The 21,932-nt window shown below is 32.4% G+C and overlaps 5 protein-coding genes across 10 annotated transcripts in view; 2 read left to right on the top strand and 3 right to left on the bottom strand.

The window, feature by feature from the left end:
* Positions 1 to 10,268, top strand: part of LOC106660516 (phospholipid-transporting ATPase ID) — a 43,839-nt gene extending 33,571 nt beyond the window's left edge. For 3 of the 5 annotated variants that reach the window (XM_014383493.2, XM_014383494.2, XM_023461958.1), the window contains 8 exons: positions 288 to 536; positions 1,286 to 2,027; positions 2,100 to 2,292; positions 3,561 to 3,712; positions 3,805 to 4,157; positions 4,578 to 4,803; positions 4,880 to 5,115; positions 5,191 to 10,268. In XM_014383493.2, the coding sequence (XP_014238979.1) occupies positions 288 to 536; positions 1,286 to 2,027; positions 2,100 to 2,292; positions 3,561 to 3,712; positions 3,805 to 4,157; positions 4,578 to 4,803; positions 4,880 to 5,115; positions 5,191 to 5,697 (2,658 nt within the window). In that variant the 3' untranslated portion in view covers positions 5,698 to 10,268. The remainder of the gene's footprint in view (positions 1 to 287; positions 537 to 1,285; positions 2,028 to 2,099; positions 2,293 to 3,560; positions 3,713 to 3,804; positions 4,158 to 4,577; positions 4,804 to 4,879; positions 5,116 to 5,190) is intronic. The other 2 variants (XM_023461959.1, XM_023461960.1) reach the window with 2 other exon arrangements.
* LOC106660519 (cyclin-dependent kinase 7) lies at positions 10,264 to 12,182 on the bottom strand. Its single transcript, XM_014383499.2, has 5 exons — positions 11,810 to 12,182; positions 11,635 to 11,694; positions 11,447 to 11,555; positions 10,932 to 11,377; positions 10,264 to 10,853 (listed from the first exon to the last, which is right to left on the bottom strand). The coding sequence occupies exons 1-5, from the start codon at positions 11,861 to 11,863 to the stop codon at positions 10,506 to 10,508; spliced, it is 1,017 nt and encodes a 338-aa protein (XP_014238985.1). The 5' UTR covers positions 11,864 to 12,182; the 3' UTR covers positions 10,264 to 10,505.
* A 77-nt stretch (positions 12,183 to 12,259) lies between these two features.
* Positions 12,260 to 14,945, bottom strand: LOC106660530 (DET1 homolog). The gene is made up of 8 exons (XM_014383517.1): positions 14,243 to 14,945; positions 14,037 to 14,174; positions 13,817 to 13,961; positions 13,620 to 13,728; positions 13,361 to 13,553; positions 13,000 to 13,286; positions 12,700 to 12,906; positions 12,260 to 12,617 (listed from the first exon to the last, which is right to left on the bottom strand). Exons 1-8 carry the CDS (start codon positions 14,645 to 14,647, stop codon positions 12,425 to 12,427), a joined length of 1,677 nt encoding a protein of 558 aa, XP_014239003.1. The 5' UTR covers positions 14,648 to 14,945; the 3' UTR covers positions 12,260 to 12,424.
* Positions 14,946 to 15,029: 84 nt separating this feature from the next.
* LOC106660533 (E3 ubiquitin-protein ligase RNF115) lies at positions 15,030 to 19,358 on the bottom strand. Of its 2 annotated transcripts, none has more exons than XM_014383526.2 (8): positions 18,726 to 19,358; positions 17,595 to 17,693; positions 17,398 to 17,504; positions 17,220 to 17,318; positions 16,873 to 17,033; positions 16,682 to 16,797; positions 16,504 to 16,604; positions 15,030 to 16,362 (listed from the first exon to the last, which is right to left on the bottom strand). In XM_014383526.2, the coding sequence occupies exons 1-8, from the start codon at positions 18,807 to 18,809 to the stop codon at positions 16,287 to 16,289; spliced, it is 843 nt and encodes a 280-aa protein (XP_014239012.1). In that variant the 5' UTR covers positions 18,810 to 19,358; the 3' UTR covers positions 15,030 to 16,286. The 2 variants fall into 2 exon arrangements, with proteins under 2 accessions (XP_014239012.1, XP_014239011.1); XM_014383525.2 differs by having other exon boundaries at positions 16,873 to 17,045; positions 18,726 to 19,329.
* Positions 19,359 to 19,992: 634 nt separating this feature from the next.
* On the top strand, positions 19,993 to 21,144 carry LOC106660535 (cytochrome c oxidase subunit 5A, mitochondrial). Its single transcript, XM_014383529.2, has 2 exons — positions 19,993 to 20,298; positions 20,739 to 21,144. Exons 1-2 carry the CDS (start codon positions 20,088 to 20,090, stop codon positions 20,990 to 20,992), a joined length of 465 nt encoding a protein of 154 aa, XP_014239015.1. The 5' UTR covers positions 19,993 to 20,087; the 3' UTR covers positions 20,993 to 21,144.
* The last annotated feature ends 788 nt before the right edge of the window (positions 21,145 to 21,932 follow it).

The raw sequence follows: 21,932 nt of genomic DNA, 5'->3' as shown, positions 1-21,932 counted from the left end.
ACCCTCGATTACGAATGAAAAATATGCTGCGTGAACGATGCATTTGTTTTATTTCACAACAATACTTTACTAGATGACATACTTTTTATTTAATATTAAATGCACTGCTTACACGATAAACCGTATTGTCTTCTCAGCGATTTAATTATTTTCATTATCAAGAAAAAAGAAAAAAATTCTTTTACTACACGCAAAAAATAGTACTTGAGTAGTAGTAGAAAGCGCGCGAAGCATGGCACGTGTGCGTTATGTGCGTGTTTTTTGCATGATAAGAAACGATATTATAGACAACGGCGGACAAATCAACTGCCACGAGCACCACTGCTATCCCTTCTGCTATGCCATCGGTGGCAGCAACAATGAAATGGAAAAATGGCCAGGATTTCGTTAGGCCGGTTTACACGCAGCTGAGTGGGCCGAATGATCGCTTACTGGATCATCATCAACAAAAACAACAAGTGAAATCTGCAACCCTACCAGCGGGAATACTCAACGGCAGTAGTAATCCAATCTTGAAGAATCCAATGAGACGCTCAGTACGCATGCTAATATTAAAAAAGAATTCACCCTAGCAATCTACCATATAAACGCACTTGAAATGAGCTTTTTTGTTTTTTAGTGCATGCCCATGCTATTTTGTAAAAAAAAAACAATTTTTCATGCATGTTTTCATGGTGTATAAAGTTCATGTTTCAATGGCAATGATTCAAGGCTACGTATTTACGGACACAAACATACACATAAACAAAAATTTCTTCCCTCGTTGCTTCATGTAACATTAATATCTTTGATGTATTGTGTCTTAATTTCATACACAACTTTCTCGCATCGTCATATGGTTGTAGGATATAATTAAAATCTACAGTGGAGTATCATTTTAACAATAAATACATGTATTATATTAACTATAAATATTATGCATAACTTTCATGTATTAAACATTTTAGGGGATGTAAGCATGGGTTTTTGACATACTCTACCGGTGTTTTTTCTTGTGTAACCGCATCGATTTGTACTTATATAAGTTTCATTTTTATTAAATAGTTGTATTTGCAAATTTAATCCATTAATATTTGCAGTAATGTTACGGGATCATTGTAAAAAAAAGAAGCTTAGGTTGCGATTTAAATTTGCTGACTTGTAAGCGAAAATTAAACCGACGCTTCGAAGCTAATTCCATCTTATATTATCAAAATGGGAATATTGTATATAATATTATGTAATTGATACTTTAATTTAGCAAAACTCGACTGATAATGATATTTTTGTCCATATTGACGTTTAGACGGTGCCGTCGTTGGATTTCTCCTTCAATAAGGATTATGAGCCTGAGTTCAAGTTTTACGATTCGAGTTTACTGGAAGCTGTGCGTAGCGACAACGAAGACGTCCACAGCTTCTTCCGTCTTCTCGCGCTTTGCCACACGGTGATGGCAGAGGACAAAACGGGAAATCTTGAGTATCAGGCGCAGTCGCCTGACGAGGCTGCCTTGGTCTCGGCAGCGAGGAATTTCGGCTTTGTGTTCAGGGAAAGATCGCCCAATAGTATCACCATCGACGTCATGGGCAAACGCGAGATTTACGAGTTGCTTTGCATTCTCGATTTCAATAATGTGCGAAAAAGAATGTCAGTCATACTGAGGAAAGACGGACAGCTAAAGTTGTACTGCAAGGGTGCAGATAACGTTATTTATGAGAGAGTCAAGGCTGGCAGCGAGGAAATAATGGCAAAAACTCAGGAGCATCTGAACAAATTCGCTGGCGAAGGTCTGCGCACTCTGTGTCTGTCAACGAAAGACTTGGACGAGGCATTCTTCAATGACTGGAAACAACGTCACCAAGAGGCGGCCATGAGTCACGAAAACAAGGACGACAAACTCGACGCCATTTACGAGGAGATCGAAAAAGACATGACGTTGTTAGGTGCAACGGCCATTGAAGACAAGCTGCAGGACGGCGTGCCCCAAACTATTGCCAATCTCGGTTTAGCTGGCATAAAGCTCTGGGTGCTTACTGGCGATAAGCAAGGTATGACCTTTTTTCATTTCATTAATAAAGTTCCAAGCGGACGAATTTTGATACCTAAATATTTGCTAACAGAAACGGCGATAAACATCGGTTACTCGTGCCAGCTACTCACAGACGATTTGACGGATGTATTTATCGTAGATGCTACTACGTACGACGGCGTCGAGACGCAATTAACACGGTACCTCGATACGATAAAAGCCTCCTCAAATCAGCAAAAGAGGCCGACACTCTCCATTGTCACATTCAGGTGGGACAAGGAAAGGTCAGAGCAAATACGAAAGAGACGGAGTATCCCTAAGATTTTTCTTCCTATACTTTATTATTGTTTACATAATTACCTCGCTGTATTTTGCATTCGTTGAATTGAATATTTTTTTTCAATTTTATATATTATTCGTTATATTATCAATAACTTGACCGTTGTATCAATAACTTGAAGTTCGTATTTTTCAAAAATCTTTTATTGTTGTATTTTATATATTACAAATTAACCCTTCTTGCAACAATACATACGTTACATAACCATAACTGAAAACAACTCAATTTGTATGTAAACATTTTTATACACTAAAACTATACACAATTTAATGTAGCACTTACAAAGTATTTTAGTATAATTTCCTCAAGTTTACTCGCTTATCTGTTGGTTCGCGGGTTAATAGGACACACAATTACTTATGAGGATCGGTTGTATTTTTTACAATGGAAAATTGCGTAGTTTTTGTTTATAGCCCGTCTATATACGTGTACCAAGCTTATGGCATACAACACACACGGGTTGGTTTTGGTGCGATTATCTCAGTTATAGTCCATTTTAAAATATCTATTTTAATGAATTATTTTTCTTGATAGCAACTCAAAATAATATTTGCATGTATTATTTTAAGGTGAAATATTTCTTTAAATATTGATCCATCACCTGAGTCACGAGGAAAATGAATTATTTTTTTTCCAAATTTTTGTGCACATCTTTCAATTTTAGAATAGATATACCTAAAAACATTAGAAAACCCACTATTCTAACTTTCACATTAGCCAAACACTTGAAAACTACTTTTGAATGAATTATGACCCTTTCATGAAGATTTTTTGTAATTCTTTTTAGAATAAATCAATAATTAATGAATAATAATTCATTATAAATATCAGTGCTTGATACTCACTCCTTCTCTTTCTGTCTGCTTATATAAATAATCTTATCAATATTTATTATTATCAATGAAATAACAATTTGTTCTCATTGCATATGTTTATAAGCCACAGAAGCATATTCATAAATTGTGTTCGTTTATAAACATTTAGTAATTTATCTAAGAATATATGTGTTTATGAAAATGTATGCACAGTGTAAAAACGAGCTGCTCTTGCGCGCATACATTAGTACGTTATGGCTTTTGGTGCGCTTGAAAAAAAGGCAAGCTAAATTTATGAATATTGCTGCTGGGGAGTAAAAATTAGCGGCGCACTTATGAGAAAGGAGCGCTCGATAATTTTACCAATCTAAAGGTATGGTCTTTCCGTAATATGTAGCAGCGACACCGAGTACAACCAGACCCGCGAGGAGGCTGACGAGCACGACAACGACACGCAAGCAGGCTTTGCGATCGTCATTAACGGCCATTCGCTGGTGCACGCGCTTCATCCGCAAATGGAGCAACTTTTCATGGATGTCTCCAGTCAATGTGCGTATAAGTCTAATTTCACAAATTTTTACTTCGAGAATAGCCTATTCAAGCCATTTTATGTATTATGATATTTTTTGATCGTTGTGCAGGTAAAGCCGTCATATGTTGTCGAGTAACACCCTTGCAAAAAGCCATGGTAGTCGAGCTAGTAAAAAAAAATAAAGAAGCTGTGACATTGGCGATTGGTGACGGAGCCAATGACGTTTCAATGATCAAGACAGCTCATATTGGTGTTGGTATTAGCGGGCAAGAAGGACTGCAGGCAGTTTTAGCGTCAGACTATTCGATTGGGCAGTTCCGATTTCTTGAGCGTCTGCTGATGGTTCACGGACGATGGTCTTATTACAGAATGTCCAAGTTTCTTAGATACTTCTTCTACAAGAACTTTGCATTCACCCTATGTCACATTTGGTTCGCTTTCTTTTGTGGATTTAGCGCACAGGTGAGTGATTGAAGCAAGTCTCCTAAAATATTTGGCCCAAATGATGATAAATAAGGCGAATATGATTCTCGGTACTCCCTTGTTGAGTGAAGTAAGGGCCGAGATCTTCTTGCACGTATGCTGTAAATCGTTGAGAATGGATGTCGGAATTTCGAGTTGAAATTGCACTTGAAGCAGTGAAATGCGTTGGTTCTCTTTTCCCTGTTTCGTGTGAATATTCTTCTCGAAATTCTCTCATTCGCCTCTTTTACGTATGTATATTGTTTGCAAGGAACCGATACTTTATGGAATTCCATGGTCGAGTACTTGAGTCTGTGAATTCAAATTTTATCTGATGGGCATTTTTTAAAAATGAATAAATAAATATAATCAGAATTTATGAAAAACATTGCAAATTTCATTTCCTTCATTCTCTTTTAGACCGTTTTCGATCCAATGTACATTTCTGTATACAATTTATTTTACACATCACTGCCCGTTTTGGCAGTTGGAATATTTGATCAAGATGTGAACGATAAAAATAGCTTAATGTATCCAAAGTTATACACACCGGGTCATCAGAATTTATTATTCAATAAAAAAGAATTCTGTTGGAGTGCTCTTCACGGATTCTTTGCCAGTTGTGTACTTTTTTTGGTGCCCTATGGTAAATTGCGTATTTTTATGATTTTAAGATGACTTATTATGATATTAAATAAATTTTTCTTCTCTTACAACAACAGGCACATATAAAGATGGAGTTTCACCGAAAGGCTATGTACTTTCGGACCATATGCTGTTGGGTAGTGTAGTAGCAACAATATTAGTAATAGTTGTGACAGTGCAAATTGCACTCGATACTTCATACTGGACCATCATCAACCATTTCATGGTGTGGGGTTCTCTTATCTGGTATTTTATCCTAGATTACTTTTATAATTTTGTCATTGGAGGCAGTTATGTCGGCAGTCTTACGATGGTACTTTAAATTTATCTGAATCATTTAATTTTATTAAAAAGATAATTTATCGAATGAAATTATATCATTTTGCAGGCGATGTCGGAAGCAACATTTTGGTTTACGGCAGTAATATCGGTAATAATGCTTGTGATACCAGTGCTCTCGTGGCGATTTTTCTTCATCGACGTGAGACCAACACTTTCGGATCGTGTACGACTGAAGCAGAGACTCGCACAGATGCGTTCGCGGCAGAGTCAAGACATACTTCGTACGCCATCGACGAGGCGCACGCGACGATCGTTACGCTCAGGTTACGCTTTTGCTCACCAGGAAGGCTTTGGTCGACTTATTACGTCCGGTAAAATCATGCGAAAACTGCCGAATGGCTCGGATTTCAAATTCGCAATGCCGTTTGCTTCTTCGAATAATGTGCCGAAGCAAGTGACTACGACGGGAACAACACCTGGTACCGTAGTTGGCTCTGCCATTGGCGGTGGATCTTCATCATCAACGGCACCGACAAGCTCATCGTCACCAAAGGAAAATAATTCAATCTCACAGAGCCGAATCACTCGAACGTCTGAGAGTTCAAATCTTTGATCGAGTCTCGCTATTGCCATTGCCTACTGCGGTAGTGTAACTCAAAGAACTTTACTGTTGATCAATGCGTGCCTCGTTCAGAGGCATTATTTTGTGATATACATAAACAAACAAATTATATTATTCGACGAAGCCATCTACTGTTTACTACTAAATAATATAAGTACATGTTAATGAACAGTACTCGTTACAATAACGTTAAGATTAATTTTCAAAATATTTTTCTCTATGAAAAACATATTTTACGTCAGTTTTTTTTTCCTTTCAAATTTTATTATTATACGTATATACAGCAAACTTAACTCCGTTTTTATACCACGTAAATGTATAAGAACGTCGAGCCCAACTAAAATCAAGCTGTTAACGAATCTTATTTACCAAAGGCAGATTAACGAATTCATTAGCCAGCAATTGCATTATGAATATGTTTTATGGTTTAACCGTCACTATTCCTTATTCTGTCTCACATATAATATACACAATATAAGCATTTTCGATCGTTGGTTTAACGCCAGACTTCATTTCATATTGTCTATAGCTCGTTGAACATGACTGTTCGATTTCTTTTTTTTAAATGTGTATAAGCTTCGCGAATTGATATTGGATTTGTACACAATAAGCTCGCACCGACGCCTGCAAATTCAATAATTGATTAAAAAAAAACGTGTCCATCGAGTTTTAATATATTTAAAAATAATAATATAAAACAAAGCCTGTGTAATATAATTACCAATTTATTGCGAGGAAAATCGTTATTCTTAATAAAATCATTAAACACGTTTAAGTGCTTAGTAAATTAGTCATAACAGAAGATTGAGTAATAATCGCTTTTGTTATTCCAAGAAATGTAAATTATTGCATATTGAACACTGTACAATAGGATTCATTGTAAATAGTTTAAAGAGAAATATATTACGTGTTAAGGGTAATTTTTTTTTAAAAAACAGAAAGTAACATATAGGTAGAAAGTTCTACACGAAAAAAATATTGATAAACTACGAACATAGTAATTATATTATAATATTAAATTAATGCAGATTTTTGCCTTGACTGACTAATGATTATAATTAATAAAATGTATTAAAAAATTTGAATTGAGTCAAAGAAAAATAATCATTAATTAAAGTAGCAATGAAACAATTAAATTATGATGTTTCTACTTTTAATATTATTAATGCAAAGCATTGGTAAGATGGAAATAAATATAGTTAATGTAAAAAGAGTGTGTTCTACAATCGAATTCATAATTGAAATAGACAGACATCGAGTGATAATTAAAATCTATCATGTTACTTATTTCAAACTTTTAATTGTTTGAAACCAATTGGCTACGATTTTTAATTTACTTTTCAAAAATTTTTAAGAAAATTTAAAAAAACTTTTTGTAACGTACAGGTTTGTTATGTTCAACTGGACTATAAAATATTAAAAAATTTTACTTGTCATAAGACTGCTGAGATTTTTATAATAATGAATACGGAAAATCCTAAAAAGCTTATAAATAAATTATTGAAAGATATAATAATGTTCTATTAATTAGTTGTTACAAAAAAATATTCTCAATTTCATAATAATATGTGAAGTTGAATAACTTGTGAAAAAAATTGCTTATCAAAATGACAAAATTTAATGATACGGTCCGTCAAACCTTGACTTAGCAATGATTTTCAAAAAGAGGAGTTTGTAATAATAAAATGGTACGAAATATTTTCTCACTTATCGATGTATATGCAAAAAGAAAAATATATAGAAATATTTCGCGTGGGTGAGCTAAAAAATCCATCTATTTTATATGAAAAAACCAAAAGTAACGAAAATGTCTAGATTAGTTTACAAATGTACATACAATAAAAAAAAAAGAAAAAAAAGAAATGCACAGTCTATGAATGTATACATACGATATATATATATTTTTATTGTAAAACTCGTTTGTACACATTGATTTTATGTTATTTTTATGGTAACGATTAGTATTTCGGTATGTGATTTAGTTAAATTAGTCATACCAACTGAGTATACACGAATACTTTCGAAGCGGTTAAGTTGTTTCTATTTACATGTAAAAATGATTAAAAAAACAAAATAAATGCGATCGCAAAAGAGTACTTGATTGAGTCAAGGTACTGCAATTGCACGTACGTGTGCGGTTCAAGTAACTTGTAACTCGTGGTGCAAGATGCTTAAAGAAAATAAAAGCTAACAAGTATATGTTGTTGTGAATTATAAAAATATATAGATAAATATATATGATATGGTTATCGGATGCATTTTACAGCATATAATACTAAATATGCCTTAAATGATGAGAGAAATATAATATAAATGCTGGCGCTTGAAACGATGCTGGAACTTTATGTCAAATGTGCATATAATAAATAAGGCATTATTTATGTTTACTCTTTATTATTCATTTTACGTTCGAAATATATTTATTGAATAATTCGATGTGTACATGCGCATTAGATTTGAATAAGAAAAAAACACTCGTCCATTGCACAGAATGTCATTGTCGTTATTTAATTAAGTAACTAATGAAGTTAAATTATTTGTCCATGTAAAAGTTAAGTTTTTTTTTATACAAATTAAAAATTCTTGATTGTGATCAGTGTAATGTGTCAAGAAATCTTTTGCTACGTTTAATAAGATTTTCAAAGTATTAGACATATTTTTCATGTACAAACGATTGTTCAATTAATTTACCGGAATTTAAATTATTCCAATTTACTTCATTTTATGCTACATAATATACGAAAATATACAAACGTATTTTCATCATTGGTGTTTTTTTTATCAAATCATGCACCTCTACGGAACAAGAAAGAATTAATTATAAAATGATATATGTTCCTTGCAAAAAAGCACATTTTGGATGAGAAAAATGGCTTCTTCGGATGCATTCACATACTGTACAAAATGTTGATGACTTTTACTAAAAGAAAGAACTATATAATAAGATTTTTGCCATGAAAAGTAACTAACGTATCGTTTAGCTTTAATTCGAGGAGTTTAATAATATAAAAACTTTTTCTGAGAAAACGGACATGCGTATAGTTTTTCAAACGGGAGTTACAAATTCTTTAAGAAACATAATCGTTACCGATAAAATTTTTGTAACTAATTTTATTTTTTAAAGAATGGCACTAATTAGTGTACATAAAAGTTTTCAGCAATCTAGAACATCGAAATTCAACAAAACCAAATTTAGTTCAAACAACCGAACGATCTATCTACGATTTAAGAATAAATTAAATTGTAATTTCATAGTTATGTTTGATATTTTTTCAATTACAAACTTTTATCGAACTGTTATTTTCAATTTGTAAAACCGGAAATGGATCAACACGGGAGAAGAGAGCTTCTAAATTAGCTTAAATGACAGCTGAAATATGAAAAAATAAACCATTCGAGTGTTATGAAATTTACACATATGATCATTAAATCGATATACTATATTATATCCATAAATAAGAAGCCGATCTCAATCAATACTACTTTACCCGGCAAATTTGCTTGTAATTAGCCAGTGTCCAGTGCGTATAAATGATTGTCAAATGTTTACTATAAATTTACTATAAATAGGCGTAAAAAAGATTTTAAAAAATTAAAATTTTATTACAATTTTTTTACATTCAGTTTGAAATGGAAGGGACCATTGTATACAATTAAATGGAATTTTAATTGATGTATATGCATTCATCTTACATATGCTATATAACATAGTACTACTGCTGACTCTTGTGTAATAAAGCCGCCAATAATTTTCATTTTTCACTTAACAAAGGACAAGAAATACATAGAGAATTAATAAAAAATATAGAGCGAATGGCCTTCAACTCAGTAATAGAATATAATTATTTCATTGATCCATATTTTATATAAAAAATAAAATTTAACTAATAACTTTTCTATTTGAAAAAATTATAGTTAGGCAATATATGTAGGCCGAATATTAAGTTCAAGGTATGAACAATAACTTTTGCAATCAGCGATTTTCTGAACATAAGGATGGTTAGCACAGGGCACTTTTTTTTAACTCATGAAAATTGAAACATAAACACCCTTCATTTGCCCGTCCTGTCATGGTAGATTAGGGCTTTCAATTTCGAAGCAAATAGTAGAAAATAATAATGATAATAATAATAAACTACTTTACTATTAAGTTAGACTTTAATATCAAAATTGAAAATAGATCATTTTTATAAAATAGCTATAATAATATGAAACAATTTCCAGAGGTTTTTCTCGTTGATTCAAAATAATTTTTAAATAGAGAATCAATTGAATTTTGTTTACCTGTCACTTTTTCTTAACATTATACAACTCTTAATGCTAGAATGTTTTCTAGCAAAGTAATTTAAATCACTTTCCCATTGCATACAAGAGCAGTAGTAACGATTTTGTTATTTTTGTAACGTAATTCAACAGTTTTTTTTTATGTCTGTTCCATTTCTACTGAGAGATTAATAAATATTATGCTTTCACTGTTGGAATTTTGTACATTAATGTCACGCAATTATCAAAAAGACACCAGCAAAAATGTTATAACAAAATAAATGCAGGAAAATATTGAACTGGTATTTTTTTTATTAATCCTTAGTAATATCATCCTATAGAACAATTTATTACTTCTTGTTTTGTTTGAAGCTAATGATGTACAAAAATAACGTGTTAAAAAGTAAGTATTGAGAAGATTAATTTTAAATTAAAAATCTCCATAAGTCTTATTCAATAATTATTTACAATAAGATCCCAACATGTCGCTATCTCAAAAATATTGAATAAACATTTTAACAATACTCTTGTGATTATCAAAATTGTAATCTTTTTGCTAATGATGCCCCATCTGAACTTTCTAACAGTTTGCGTTTTAAACTAGGTTTTTCTTCAGGTTGTTTTTTTATTGCATTTGGCACTGGTAATTTACTTTTGACAGTTGGTGGAGGATTATTACTAAAATATGGCATTTGTAATGCCTCATCACAAGTACACCTCTCTAGAGGATTTATATTTAATAGACTAGCAAGAAGGTCAAGAAGATCGTCACCAGCAGCAGTAAATATATCTTTTAGAGGTATGGCAGGAAATGATTTAAATGCAATATAATCTGGCAATTGAGACAAACCTGGCCAAGTTTCTTCAGTAGGTGTACCTAACGTCTAAAAATTAAATTTATTTAATTTGTATAAAAAAAATGAACCTTCAACTTTATTTTAACTTCATGTAAGTTTATTTACCTGAAAAATTTTAGTCAATTGATCCAAGTCAGATTCTCCAGGTAAGAATGGGACACGAAGTAATAATTCAGCTAATATACAACCAACGGCCCACATATCAATTCCAGTACCATATAATCTAGCTCCAAACAATAATTCTGGAGCTCGATACCATCTTGTTACAACTTGATTTGTATTTATTCTATTGGGAGAGCCAAAAAATTTGGCCAAACCAAAATCACCAATTTTTAAAACTCCCTCACTACTAATTAATAAATTGTTGGGTTTTAAATCTCTATGAAGTATCCAATTACAATGTAAAAATTCCAATCCTTGCAATGTTTGAATCATATAACATTTTATGTTGGCAGAAGTCAAAACTATATTTATATCTTTAATGATAACTTCCAAATCGGTGTCCATAAAATCAAAAACTAATGATACATTTGATTTATAACCAAAAACGTCTGTAAAATAATTAATGTTTATGTTTATTAATTAGAAAAATTTGAACAGTGGCTTTTTTTAAAACTTACCTAATAAACCTATAATATTCTCATGTCTAATTTCTTGCAATAATTTAATTTCTCGAAGAGCTGTTCTGTTTATACCGTCCTTAGCTTCAGCTCTACTTCCTACTTTTATCTAAAAAAATTATTACTTAAGATCTTAAAAAAAAATATGAATATTTGAAAGTCGAATACCTAAAATAAATGTTTACTACCTTTTTTACAGCTACAATTTTTCCATTTAGTGAATCCTTAGCTTTATAAACTGTGGCAAACTAAAATATAATTAAGAAAACTCAAAAGCTGATTTACACAAAGTATAATATGTTTGCTTAAATTTTTTAATAAAATTCTATGACGTAAATAAAAATAAAGTGTAAAAAGTCTAACCTGACCCTCTCCAAGAAAGTCAATTTTTTCGTATCTTCTCAACTTGTCAACCATTTTAAATGAAGTGTGATTTCAAAAAATTTTGATTGATGATTACCCAATTCTTTATTATATATCTATTGGTTGAGCAATATTAATGCTAAATAAATTACGATGGGCGATACAGCATTTTTGAAGTTTCCAATCAAATGTTGTTATGCTAACACAGCTAATATAAAGAACGCGAGGGAATATTATGCATCAATGACCTCTGGCGGATTCTTATCCTTTTTGAAAGACCGATCGAAATATCGAAATATTTAAGATTGCATTTTCGGTAGCCAAGACTAGATACATATGAATTTGCGATCGTAAAATACAAGTGAAATTGGAAAATTTTAATTTTAAGAAAAGAATCATTAATTTAAGTTATAAATGATCATATAAATAAGTTAATGCAGACACAAAATATTTGATAAAATATTTCTTATTTAATAACATAAAAACTGATTTTGTTTGTTGTTTTAAATACTACTTAGATACTGTACAAATAATATACAACATTTTTACAGATATAATGAATAACATTTAAATTATTACAGCCAATTCAAGTACTTTTTGGAAACGAATTACAGTTCATGTATGGTCATGTCGCACATGAAAACTCACAATATATTCTGCACTAGTTCGTTGCACAGATATTGCAAATGGATCAGTTGGATGAAATGTAAAGGCAACTAGTTTTCTGGCATGTGTTCCATTGTTTGCTCTTGAGGGAACTGTTGCATGCAATTTAAATTTCAAAATACCAGAATCTCTGGCATAAAATCTAAACATAATGACTTGCATTAATACATTTTTCTATAAAAAATGTATAAAATTTGAGATAATTTATTTTGATTATACTCTACCTAATAGGATGTTCACTACATGTTTTTGGTCTTTCTAACATAGAAATCCACTTATCATCATAAGAAAACAATGATAAATCAAGGTACGGAGAAGTAGAATATGATTGTGCACAAATAGGTAACTGGGCAAGTAATCGTTTTGTAGCTTCTGTGATTCCACCATAACGTGCACTTATAAATGTTTGCTTCAATCTTTGCTGTATTAATCTAAAAAATATTTTTGGTGATGTCAAAAAATTATTCACATTTACAAAACATTAGATAAAATTCAGTTAAGTAATTAAAAATAATTTCTTGTACCTGGCATAAATATTATTGGATGGAGAGCACACATATTGTCCATCTGCATTACCTACTCTTGTATTTCTAAAACAATCTGTAAAATTTTCAAAATGCATCAAAAGGTCCCGTGATGCATTATCATGAACTGCTATAATTTTTGCAGAGGACATATTGTAAATAACTATGAGAGCTGGCTGAGAATTGGGTTCAGTTGCTTGCAAAGTTGCAACATCTTCACTAGCATATCGTATCAAAATATGATCTGTGTCTAGTAACTGCATTTTCCACATTTTCAATGATTTCAACTGTAATTTTATGATGTGTAGAAGAAAGAATTGTTAAAAATCTCAATTAAATTCATGTATCAACTACTTCTCACTTGGTCAAAATGTTGATAAAACTTTCTTAACTCATACGGATTATGAGAAACATGACTTAAATAACTAGCTCTGTTATATAAAAATACAAGAAGTTTATGTTTCAAACTGCTTATAGTCGCATCTCGAACAGGTCTTGTGTTATGTCTAGGCCAACCAAGACTTAATATAAATGCATCATCTTCTAAGCAAAACCTTCAAAATAATCAGCGTTACATATTATAGTAATACATATTGAATATATCAAATTTCACAACTTACCTCCCAATTTTTCGAATGTTTATAAACATTCCATCTATCAATTGAAACATATGAATAGTCTGGTGCTGCACTGACAAAACTGCTAAAGTATCTTTGTACAAGTATACGCCTATTCAGAAATTAATAAATTATTTTAAATATTATTATTATGTAAGTATTATAGCATGACTATGTCATTAATTATTTGTTACACTCACCTTGATTTTGAGAAAGGTAAATTTTATCTATTTTAAATTGTTTTGTATCACATAATTTACCATTTTTAATATCAACCAAATGTATACTTATATCTTCTAATGGAGCTCTAGGATTTGGACAAAGTGCTTCATTGTTAGTATAAATCTAAAGATTAAAATTTCATTTAAATAATCATTCAACTTTCCAATTATTATAAGGTATAAATGATAATCCATTTACCTGATAAAAATGAGGTCGTACTTCATCTGCAATGAATGCTGCAGAACCAACTATCACATAACGACTATCGTCAGTAAATAAACTGCATTCTCGATTAAGTTGCTCATTACTTTGAACAATATTAACAACCCACTTAATCTGTAAAAAGAAAAATATTCAATTTTTGATGTTTTTTCGATTGTAATTAAAATTAATAGAAATAGTACCTTGAAGAATTTTCTAAAAATAAAGTTTCTCAAATCAAATGACTTTGGATCATTCTTGTTACCAATATAATCATCTTTACATCCAACAAGCATATCACCAGCAGCACCTGCACCTTGATATTCGTATATTTCGAGTGAGGACTGGTCTGCACTAAAAGCCACCAAATACTTTCCATCAGGACTAAATTTTCTGAGAAAACAAGGCGGCTTCTCTACGTTGACCACCGTGTAGTTCGGAAAAATGTTCTGATAAAATTGTCTGGCCGTGTGTACATGTGTGCCGGGATGTAAACATCCTAACGTCTCCCTGCGTCGTAATCTTAAAACTATATTCTGGGGGCCAATTTTTCTGGCTTGTATCGGACATGCTTCCTTCACAATATCTGCTTTACTTTTATTCATCATTTTCAACCCACAAAGAGATCGATGTCAAAAAAATGTGGATTTATTAAGAAGCTGTAATCTTGTTTTCGTCATAACAAAATTCAATCGGTTGCTTATTTATTTTATTATTCTTTGCATGTAAAACTTGTTAGCTACGAATACAGTTACAAAAAGATATTTTGAGGCACTTGTTCATTTTATTCATACTTTTAATAAAAAAATAAAAATGGCATGTACATCAAAATTGAAAGGTCTAAAGTAAACTATCGGCAAAGTTGTAAAAGCGCAACAGCTGATAGCGACGTGTGCTGCCACCTGGAAAATTAGGATTTCACTTTAATTACCCACCTGCGGCGCAATAAATATGCATGAATGAACATGTAGAAAGCAGTTAATAATGAAATTTGAAGTCAATATTTTTATTCAATTGTACTAATTCATACATTAAGAGATTTATAAAGCAGGTTGTGATGTCAAGTTTTGATAACAGTGTAAATGGATAAATCGTTAATAAAATAATTCCTCTTGATCACTCTTCAAATTATTACATTTAATCACTTTTATACTAAAAGAATTCAACTACGAAAAATTAAACGCTTTTATATTTTTTGAACATTTACTTTTTTATTTTTCATGTACTGAGTTTTTTCAAATGAGTTTTATTATTTGGCTGCCAGTCAATGTTCTTACACTGACGCGATTAACATTTTATACTTTTTATAATTATAATCTCGCATTTATTCAAAAACAAGGCGATGAAAATTTTCACTGCACTCTTCCTTATAACTTCTTTCATTGATGAATTTTTTACGATATCGTTTATACGTTCTTAATAGTAACGATTCAAAGTTTTTTGAAAAACGCTACTTCATCGACATGTTTTACATCTTATTGAAAAATGGCGAATCACTCTGATTTATATTTATAGTCTTTAACAAACAAGTATCAAAGCATTCATGGTTTATTCTCAAACCTTAACGAGGTTTTCCAAGTAGTTCTGCCTATTGAAAACCTTGACGCATTTCTTTACTGTTCTAATATTTAAATTATTTTTTTAATATTTATTTAAATGGTAAATTAAAGTAAAATAAAAATATGTACAGGAGTTTTTACGTTTCCGCAAAAATTATTAACATTATTTTATAACATATAGAATGTACACAAATCGCACCTTTTTTCACACTTCACTGCATTTTTTTATGTTGTTTTAATTATTTGAACGTTTTTTATTTTGTCAAAAATAAATCTTGTAACAATTTCCAATATCAATCAACCAGGTTTGTTTGTAATGGTATACAAAATTTTCTAAAAATACAATTAAGAGTATTGAATACTGGCTATATAAGTTAACCTTTTGGTGAATACATAGCTGCTTTAATTTTCTATAAGATTGAAAACCACAAATCTGGTGATAAATTCTTCAATTGGTCTTATACATTGCAACTTATTCAACTCGAAAATAGTTATAAAGATCACTGTAGATTGTTCTTTGATTTTTGAAAGTACCATACTTTGTTTATGGCAAATTCTGTGAGTAGAATGAGTTTCATAAATTGCTAAAACTCGTTCTTTTCAGTTGAGAGAAAATCGAAAAATGCATATGAACAAGTGAAAAATTTTGTTAAACTACATAAAGTTAGTATGAAAATATCAATTAATTTCAAATGTCATTTGATGTGTCATTTTGTGGAGGTGTTCTACCATTACTAGAACTACTATTCATTTCACCAGCAGCTCTGAAAAAAATATATTAAATTAACAATAAATTCAAAATTAAAATAGCAAGAAATAAAAAATGATAAAAGTAAAATTGAAATATAAAAAACAAAAAAAGGTAAAGAAGTTGAAAAATATTGGATGCAGGTAAAACAACTTACTGAAACAAAGCAGCCAATAAATTGGGACCAACAGAATCTTGATTTGCTTCACTGGTTGATTGCTCTCCTAAACTTTGTCTACAAATAGGGCAAGTTCCATGCTAGACAGAAATAATAATACATAAAATTAAAATGACTTTATTAAGCATTTTTTACTTTGAATATATATTCAACTTACCAGCTCAAGCCAAGGAACAATGCAAGGTTCATGAAAATGATGTTGGCATGGAAGCTGTCTAACAGATTCATTTACTACAAAATCATCCCAACACACTGAACATTGTAATTTGCTATCTGTAAAAGTGGTAACACATTCTGCATTTTTTTATAGTTCTATTATAAATAACTTTAGAAAAATTATTCACTGACCAACTTGTTCTTGCGTAATTTTTGAAGTAGGTATTTCTTCAATCAAATGTTTGGGTAATGGCGGTGGTCCAGTTCCATCCATTTGGTTTAGTAATTGTGTAACTATTGTATCTAAGCCATTTTGACCCCATACATAATCTCCTGGATTGCCCAAGAACAGTCTAACATCGAATCTACATTGATTAATGAGAATAGGAATTACTTCCTAAAGTATTTTGAGTTTGGACAGACAGTGACATAAGTCAATCCATCATCATCCTCATAAAGCTTTTTTACACAAAATGATTTCTTTGAATATTGCTAGAGTCTAGTTTTTTTTAATATATATTTTACAACTAACTACTTACACTGGAGCTTGATTATTTTGAGCAAAGCCAAAGACACGATTGAAAAACAATTCATGAATTAAACTATCTATGTGAGGTGACACTCCAGGTGGTACATTTCTAAATTAAAGTCAATATAATTAGGTTTTATTTTTAAACATGATATAATAGTTTTAATTATATATGGATGAAAATATACCTGTTACTTTGGGAATTGGGTTGGGAACTAGATGAATTTCCTCTAGTAGAATTTTGTGTAGCAGTTCTTATAATAAACGATGGTAATCCCATTGCTTCTGCGGAGAACTATTATAAAAAAAAAAAAAAAAATAAGTGAATGTATAGATTTTCATATTGTTAAAAATTAATACATATAAAACTTGAAAATGTACTGACTTCAAGGTCGTTAGCTACGTCCATGTCAGCAACATCGTCCGGACCATCGCCATCAAGTTCCTCGATAAATCCAGATGAACATCTTGGGCATGTAAAGTCCTACAAGAAAAAACGGAAGGCGGCATCGAATTAATAACTTATAGGTAAGTGAGTATAGTTTTCGTCATTGTCATCGTTTAAACGTTAGACGTCATGTATGACATGTGCATGAATAAAAAAATTGAGCGTAAATCTGCATACATATGAGGGAATAAAAAAAGCGTATATTACAAGTTTGTTGTTCTGGAACAGTTGAATAGTCGGGTAACGCGAGGAGGAAAAGAATCAACAATAGTTACATCTTCTTGTGTGAGTTTATAGGTAGTTATTACATTGCATGTGAGTCGTTCTAACACATGATATGCGAGAGGGTACACATATTCATAACGTTAAGATATATTAGTATATTCAAATATATAACATAAATGTGTGCATGTGTGGTAAATATATATACATCGGCGACCGAATCGAAGGTCATATGACCGCGCGGGCGACGACGACGACGACGGTCGACGCAGTCGTGGTGGCCTGGTCAATAATCTTGATTATACCTTAATCGCGAACATGTGTACGCCTTTTTATGGGCATAAGCAATGAAACGAGAGAGCTCGCACAGTACTTGAAAGTTCGAGAATCAGACTGGTCAGCGAAACAGCTTTTTTCAAAGCAAAAGGACGAAAAAAAGCAATTGAGAAGAGGTCACGAAACATTCGTCGTGCTCTGAATCATCGAGATCGCGCGCTGAAGGCTGGACAGAATATGCATGCGAGAAAACAGGCACATAGAAATTTTCTCGAAATTGTCCATCTTTGTCACACTCGTTCACACATGGACATGCTTTCTGTTGCTCATTATAAACGTTACGCGTACCCGTGCGAGATTCTTCTAGTCGTCGTCGTTATAGTAAGTAGTTGGCGGACCAACTTAGGTATTGGAAATATATATAGGTATATGAAGAGAGAGAGAGAGAGAGAGAGAGAGAAAGGAGTAAAAAGAGAGTTTACATGTATACTCGTGCATGCAAATGGTAATAGGAATACGTTGCAATATGCAAAAACGTTCCTACTAAACAAGACTAAAACCCATGCTTACCGGTAGCAGATGCTCTATTTCGGTATTGCATCGGTGACAAAAGAAACGACTGATCGACGAACCGTCTACCACGGCTTCGGCCATCTTTACGCTGTATTAGCTTTATTATTTGTCTAATTGTGCAGCAATAAATGCAGAGTGAAAGCTAAACTCTGCCACTTGTTATTCCTCTGGAAGCAGAGTCGAGCGATGGCACGAGGTTTTGCTTGTCTTTGCTGTTTGCAGCCGAATCACTTTTTGTCTGCCTAAAGTCTTGAATGCATGCACTAATACAAGAACGTATCAATCACGCGCGCACAGCAGGCACTAATCGGATATGTACACACGACACATTCACTTTTATCGTGCGCATAAACAGTACAAAATTAAATGCACAGAGAGAGAGTTGCTGAGGCCACGAGCACGGAATTGGATTCAGCTGGTTCCGATTGTACTACACTGCCAAAAGTTCCGCTGGATACGACTTTACGTGGTGCAAGAGCTTCTTCTGCTCGTCTCTGTGGTTGCTGCTACTGCGCGATTTGTTATACACGGCTATATTAGCAGCCAGTCGAACCCGAGACCATAGATGACGAAACGGGCACAGCGATGGGTGGGCAATAGCGCCGAATCGTCTCGCAGTCTCGCGCGCGCTCACTCTCCGCTGAATTACAGGCTCAAGCAGCAGCAGCAGCTCTGTGTTATTGCGCCGCGACGCAATGGCGCATTCGCAGTCGTCTACCGTCTTCGTTAGCTCTATGCGCGAATACCGTGTTTGCAGACTGCTCACTGCAGGCCTGTAAGCTCTCCGATGCAGACTCGCTGACTGTCGCCTTGTGATGCAATGCTCGGGCTTGACGGCGTTTCCACGATTTACGGCACAATTAAAAGCTCCACTAATGTAATCCCAACGACGAGAAATGATCGAGATGTCGCTATAATTGTTCAATTTCTCGAAAACACTGGAACGATTTGAGACGCGTGAAGGTTTTTCGAAATTACTTGACTGTCGTTAACACACTAGAAAATTTTGAATTTATAATTTTTCGAGACCGGGAGGCTTGAAAGAATGTGTGATATTGTCAAGAGGGCCGCGTGTGATTATGCGCTTTTTTGTTGTTGCTATTTTCCGCGCATATTATTCTGCTCGTAGACCGTCTTGAACTTGTCAACGTATCGTCGTTCGACTCGAGAGCTGTCACACTGCAGCCAGTGAGATGAGGTCACTCACGAATCGATACTACTCATCGCGCCTGCGCCTGTACCTAACTTCGCTCCGATCCCAGAACACACAGTTACTGCGTTTACGCAACAGCTACTCGGTGCACAGCTCTTCTTCTCTCTGCAGAATAGTTTGTCCAACGAAACCGACAAAAAAACATCATGTTGAGAATCGCAGCTGGTCGACTGACCTCGAGCCTTCGTCAGGCTGTGCAGCCAAGACAGGCTACCGGTGCCGTCGCACTCGTGCAAGCTCGGGCATCCCACGGCCACCACGAGACCGATGAAGAGTTCGACGACAGATATGAAAAATTCTTCAACAGACCCGACATAGATCATTGGGAAATCCGAAAGGCCATGAATGATCTTGCTGGTGAGTGGTTTTTTCTTGAGTCCTTATTGTTTCGTCGTTGATTCCTCGATTGAGCTTCAAAACATATAATCTGAAGACCTTGCAGTATCTTGATTGTCCGCTAGACCCTCTGATGTAGAAAATTTATAGGTGGTTGTATTATATTATTTAATACCAATGTTGATGTCATGATGGAAAGAATTTTCAATAATAAAATTCACTCAATCATTTGTTAGTTTAAACACTTGAACATATTCCCAAAAGCATTAAGACTTTCAACACATATTAACCTTTCATTTCTAAGAAGATTTTAATGTAAAACTTTTATATAATTTGAAAATGGCAATGCAATTTTATTGAAAACATATTTTGCATGAGAAAATTTATATTCAATGTCACTAAATAAAATATATGGTCTTGAAATATACAGCACTATTACAGTTTATATCAATAAATTTTAGGTATGGATCTTGTACCCGAACCAAAGATCATCTGTGCTGCACTCAAAGCCTGCAGGCGACTCAACGATTATGCTTTGACTACAAGATTTTTAGAATCAGTCAAAGATAAATGTGGTCCAGAAGTAGACAAAATTTATCCATATATTTTGCAAGAAATTAGACCAACATTGGATGAGCTTGGCATCAGCACACCTGAAGAATTAGGATATGATCAACCAGAATTATGGTTAGAATCCCCAGAAAATATACATTAAATTAATAAGGTCAGTTTCTGAAAAAGAACTAGTCTAAATTATAGAAACAAGCCTTACATTTCAAAACTAGTTTAAAAAACTGCTTATTTAAAATGTACATTACACTTGTTATCAATGATAATAATAAATAAATAAATTTTGTTCTTAAATAACTGTATGACTTTTGCTGACCTTTCATATAAGATTGTCAAAAATGATTTTTATGTAAAAAAAATTGTCTCTTTTTTGTCTTACATTTTAATTTATTTTTTGTTTGTTCTTCTACTAACTTACTTTTCCAAACAAATCAAGAACAAACATTTTTACAGTTCAAATATTTATAGAATTAATTTAATACACAAAAATCACATATTTACAGTTTCTAATGTATATTGTATATATAAATAATGCACATTAATTGAAAAATATACATAAGTTTGGATAATGTCGATTGAATCTTTATATTTTCTTATGTCTTCAAATAGAATTTTCAGAAGTAGTTATGTTTTTATTTGTAGTGAAAAAAAAGTAAGTATGTGAACACAATAATTTTTGGTAAATAATACATTAACTAAGCAAATTGCACATTATACATTGCTAATTTATGTTTGTTTTCTGAAACAATTATATACGCTAAACTTTGTCAATTCAGATACATTGATATTAAAACCCGTGTTTTAAAGTTCTAAACTGACAAATCATAAATCCTCTCTTAAAAATAAAGTTAAAAAGTCAATAGTTAATCATTTTTAAAGATATAAGATATGCCTATTTTTTCCAGAGATTACCACAACAAATATTGAATCTCTTTGTAAGTGACTGATTCTGGACAATGTTAGAATTTGTTTTCTTGAAATAAGTTTTGCCTCATTTGTAAAAGTTGTGCCTATATTTTAATAGTCTAAAGTACAAAATTGTCATTCATACCTCTTTTTATCATTCAGAAATTTCGAAAAATTTT

Source organism: Trichogramma pretiosum, unplaced genomic scaffold (genome assembly GCF_000599845.2).
Source record: "Trichogramma pretiosum strain Unisexual culture from Peru unplaced genomic scaffold, Tpre_2.0 scaffold27, whole genome shotgun sequence".
Taxonomy (NCBI): domain Eukaryota; kingdom Metazoa; phylum Arthropoda; class Insecta; order Hymenoptera; family Trichogrammatidae; genus Trichogramma; species Trichogramma pretiosum.
Note: the sequence above shows the minus strand (reverse complement) of the source record. Positions and strands in the feature narration are given on the sequence as shown.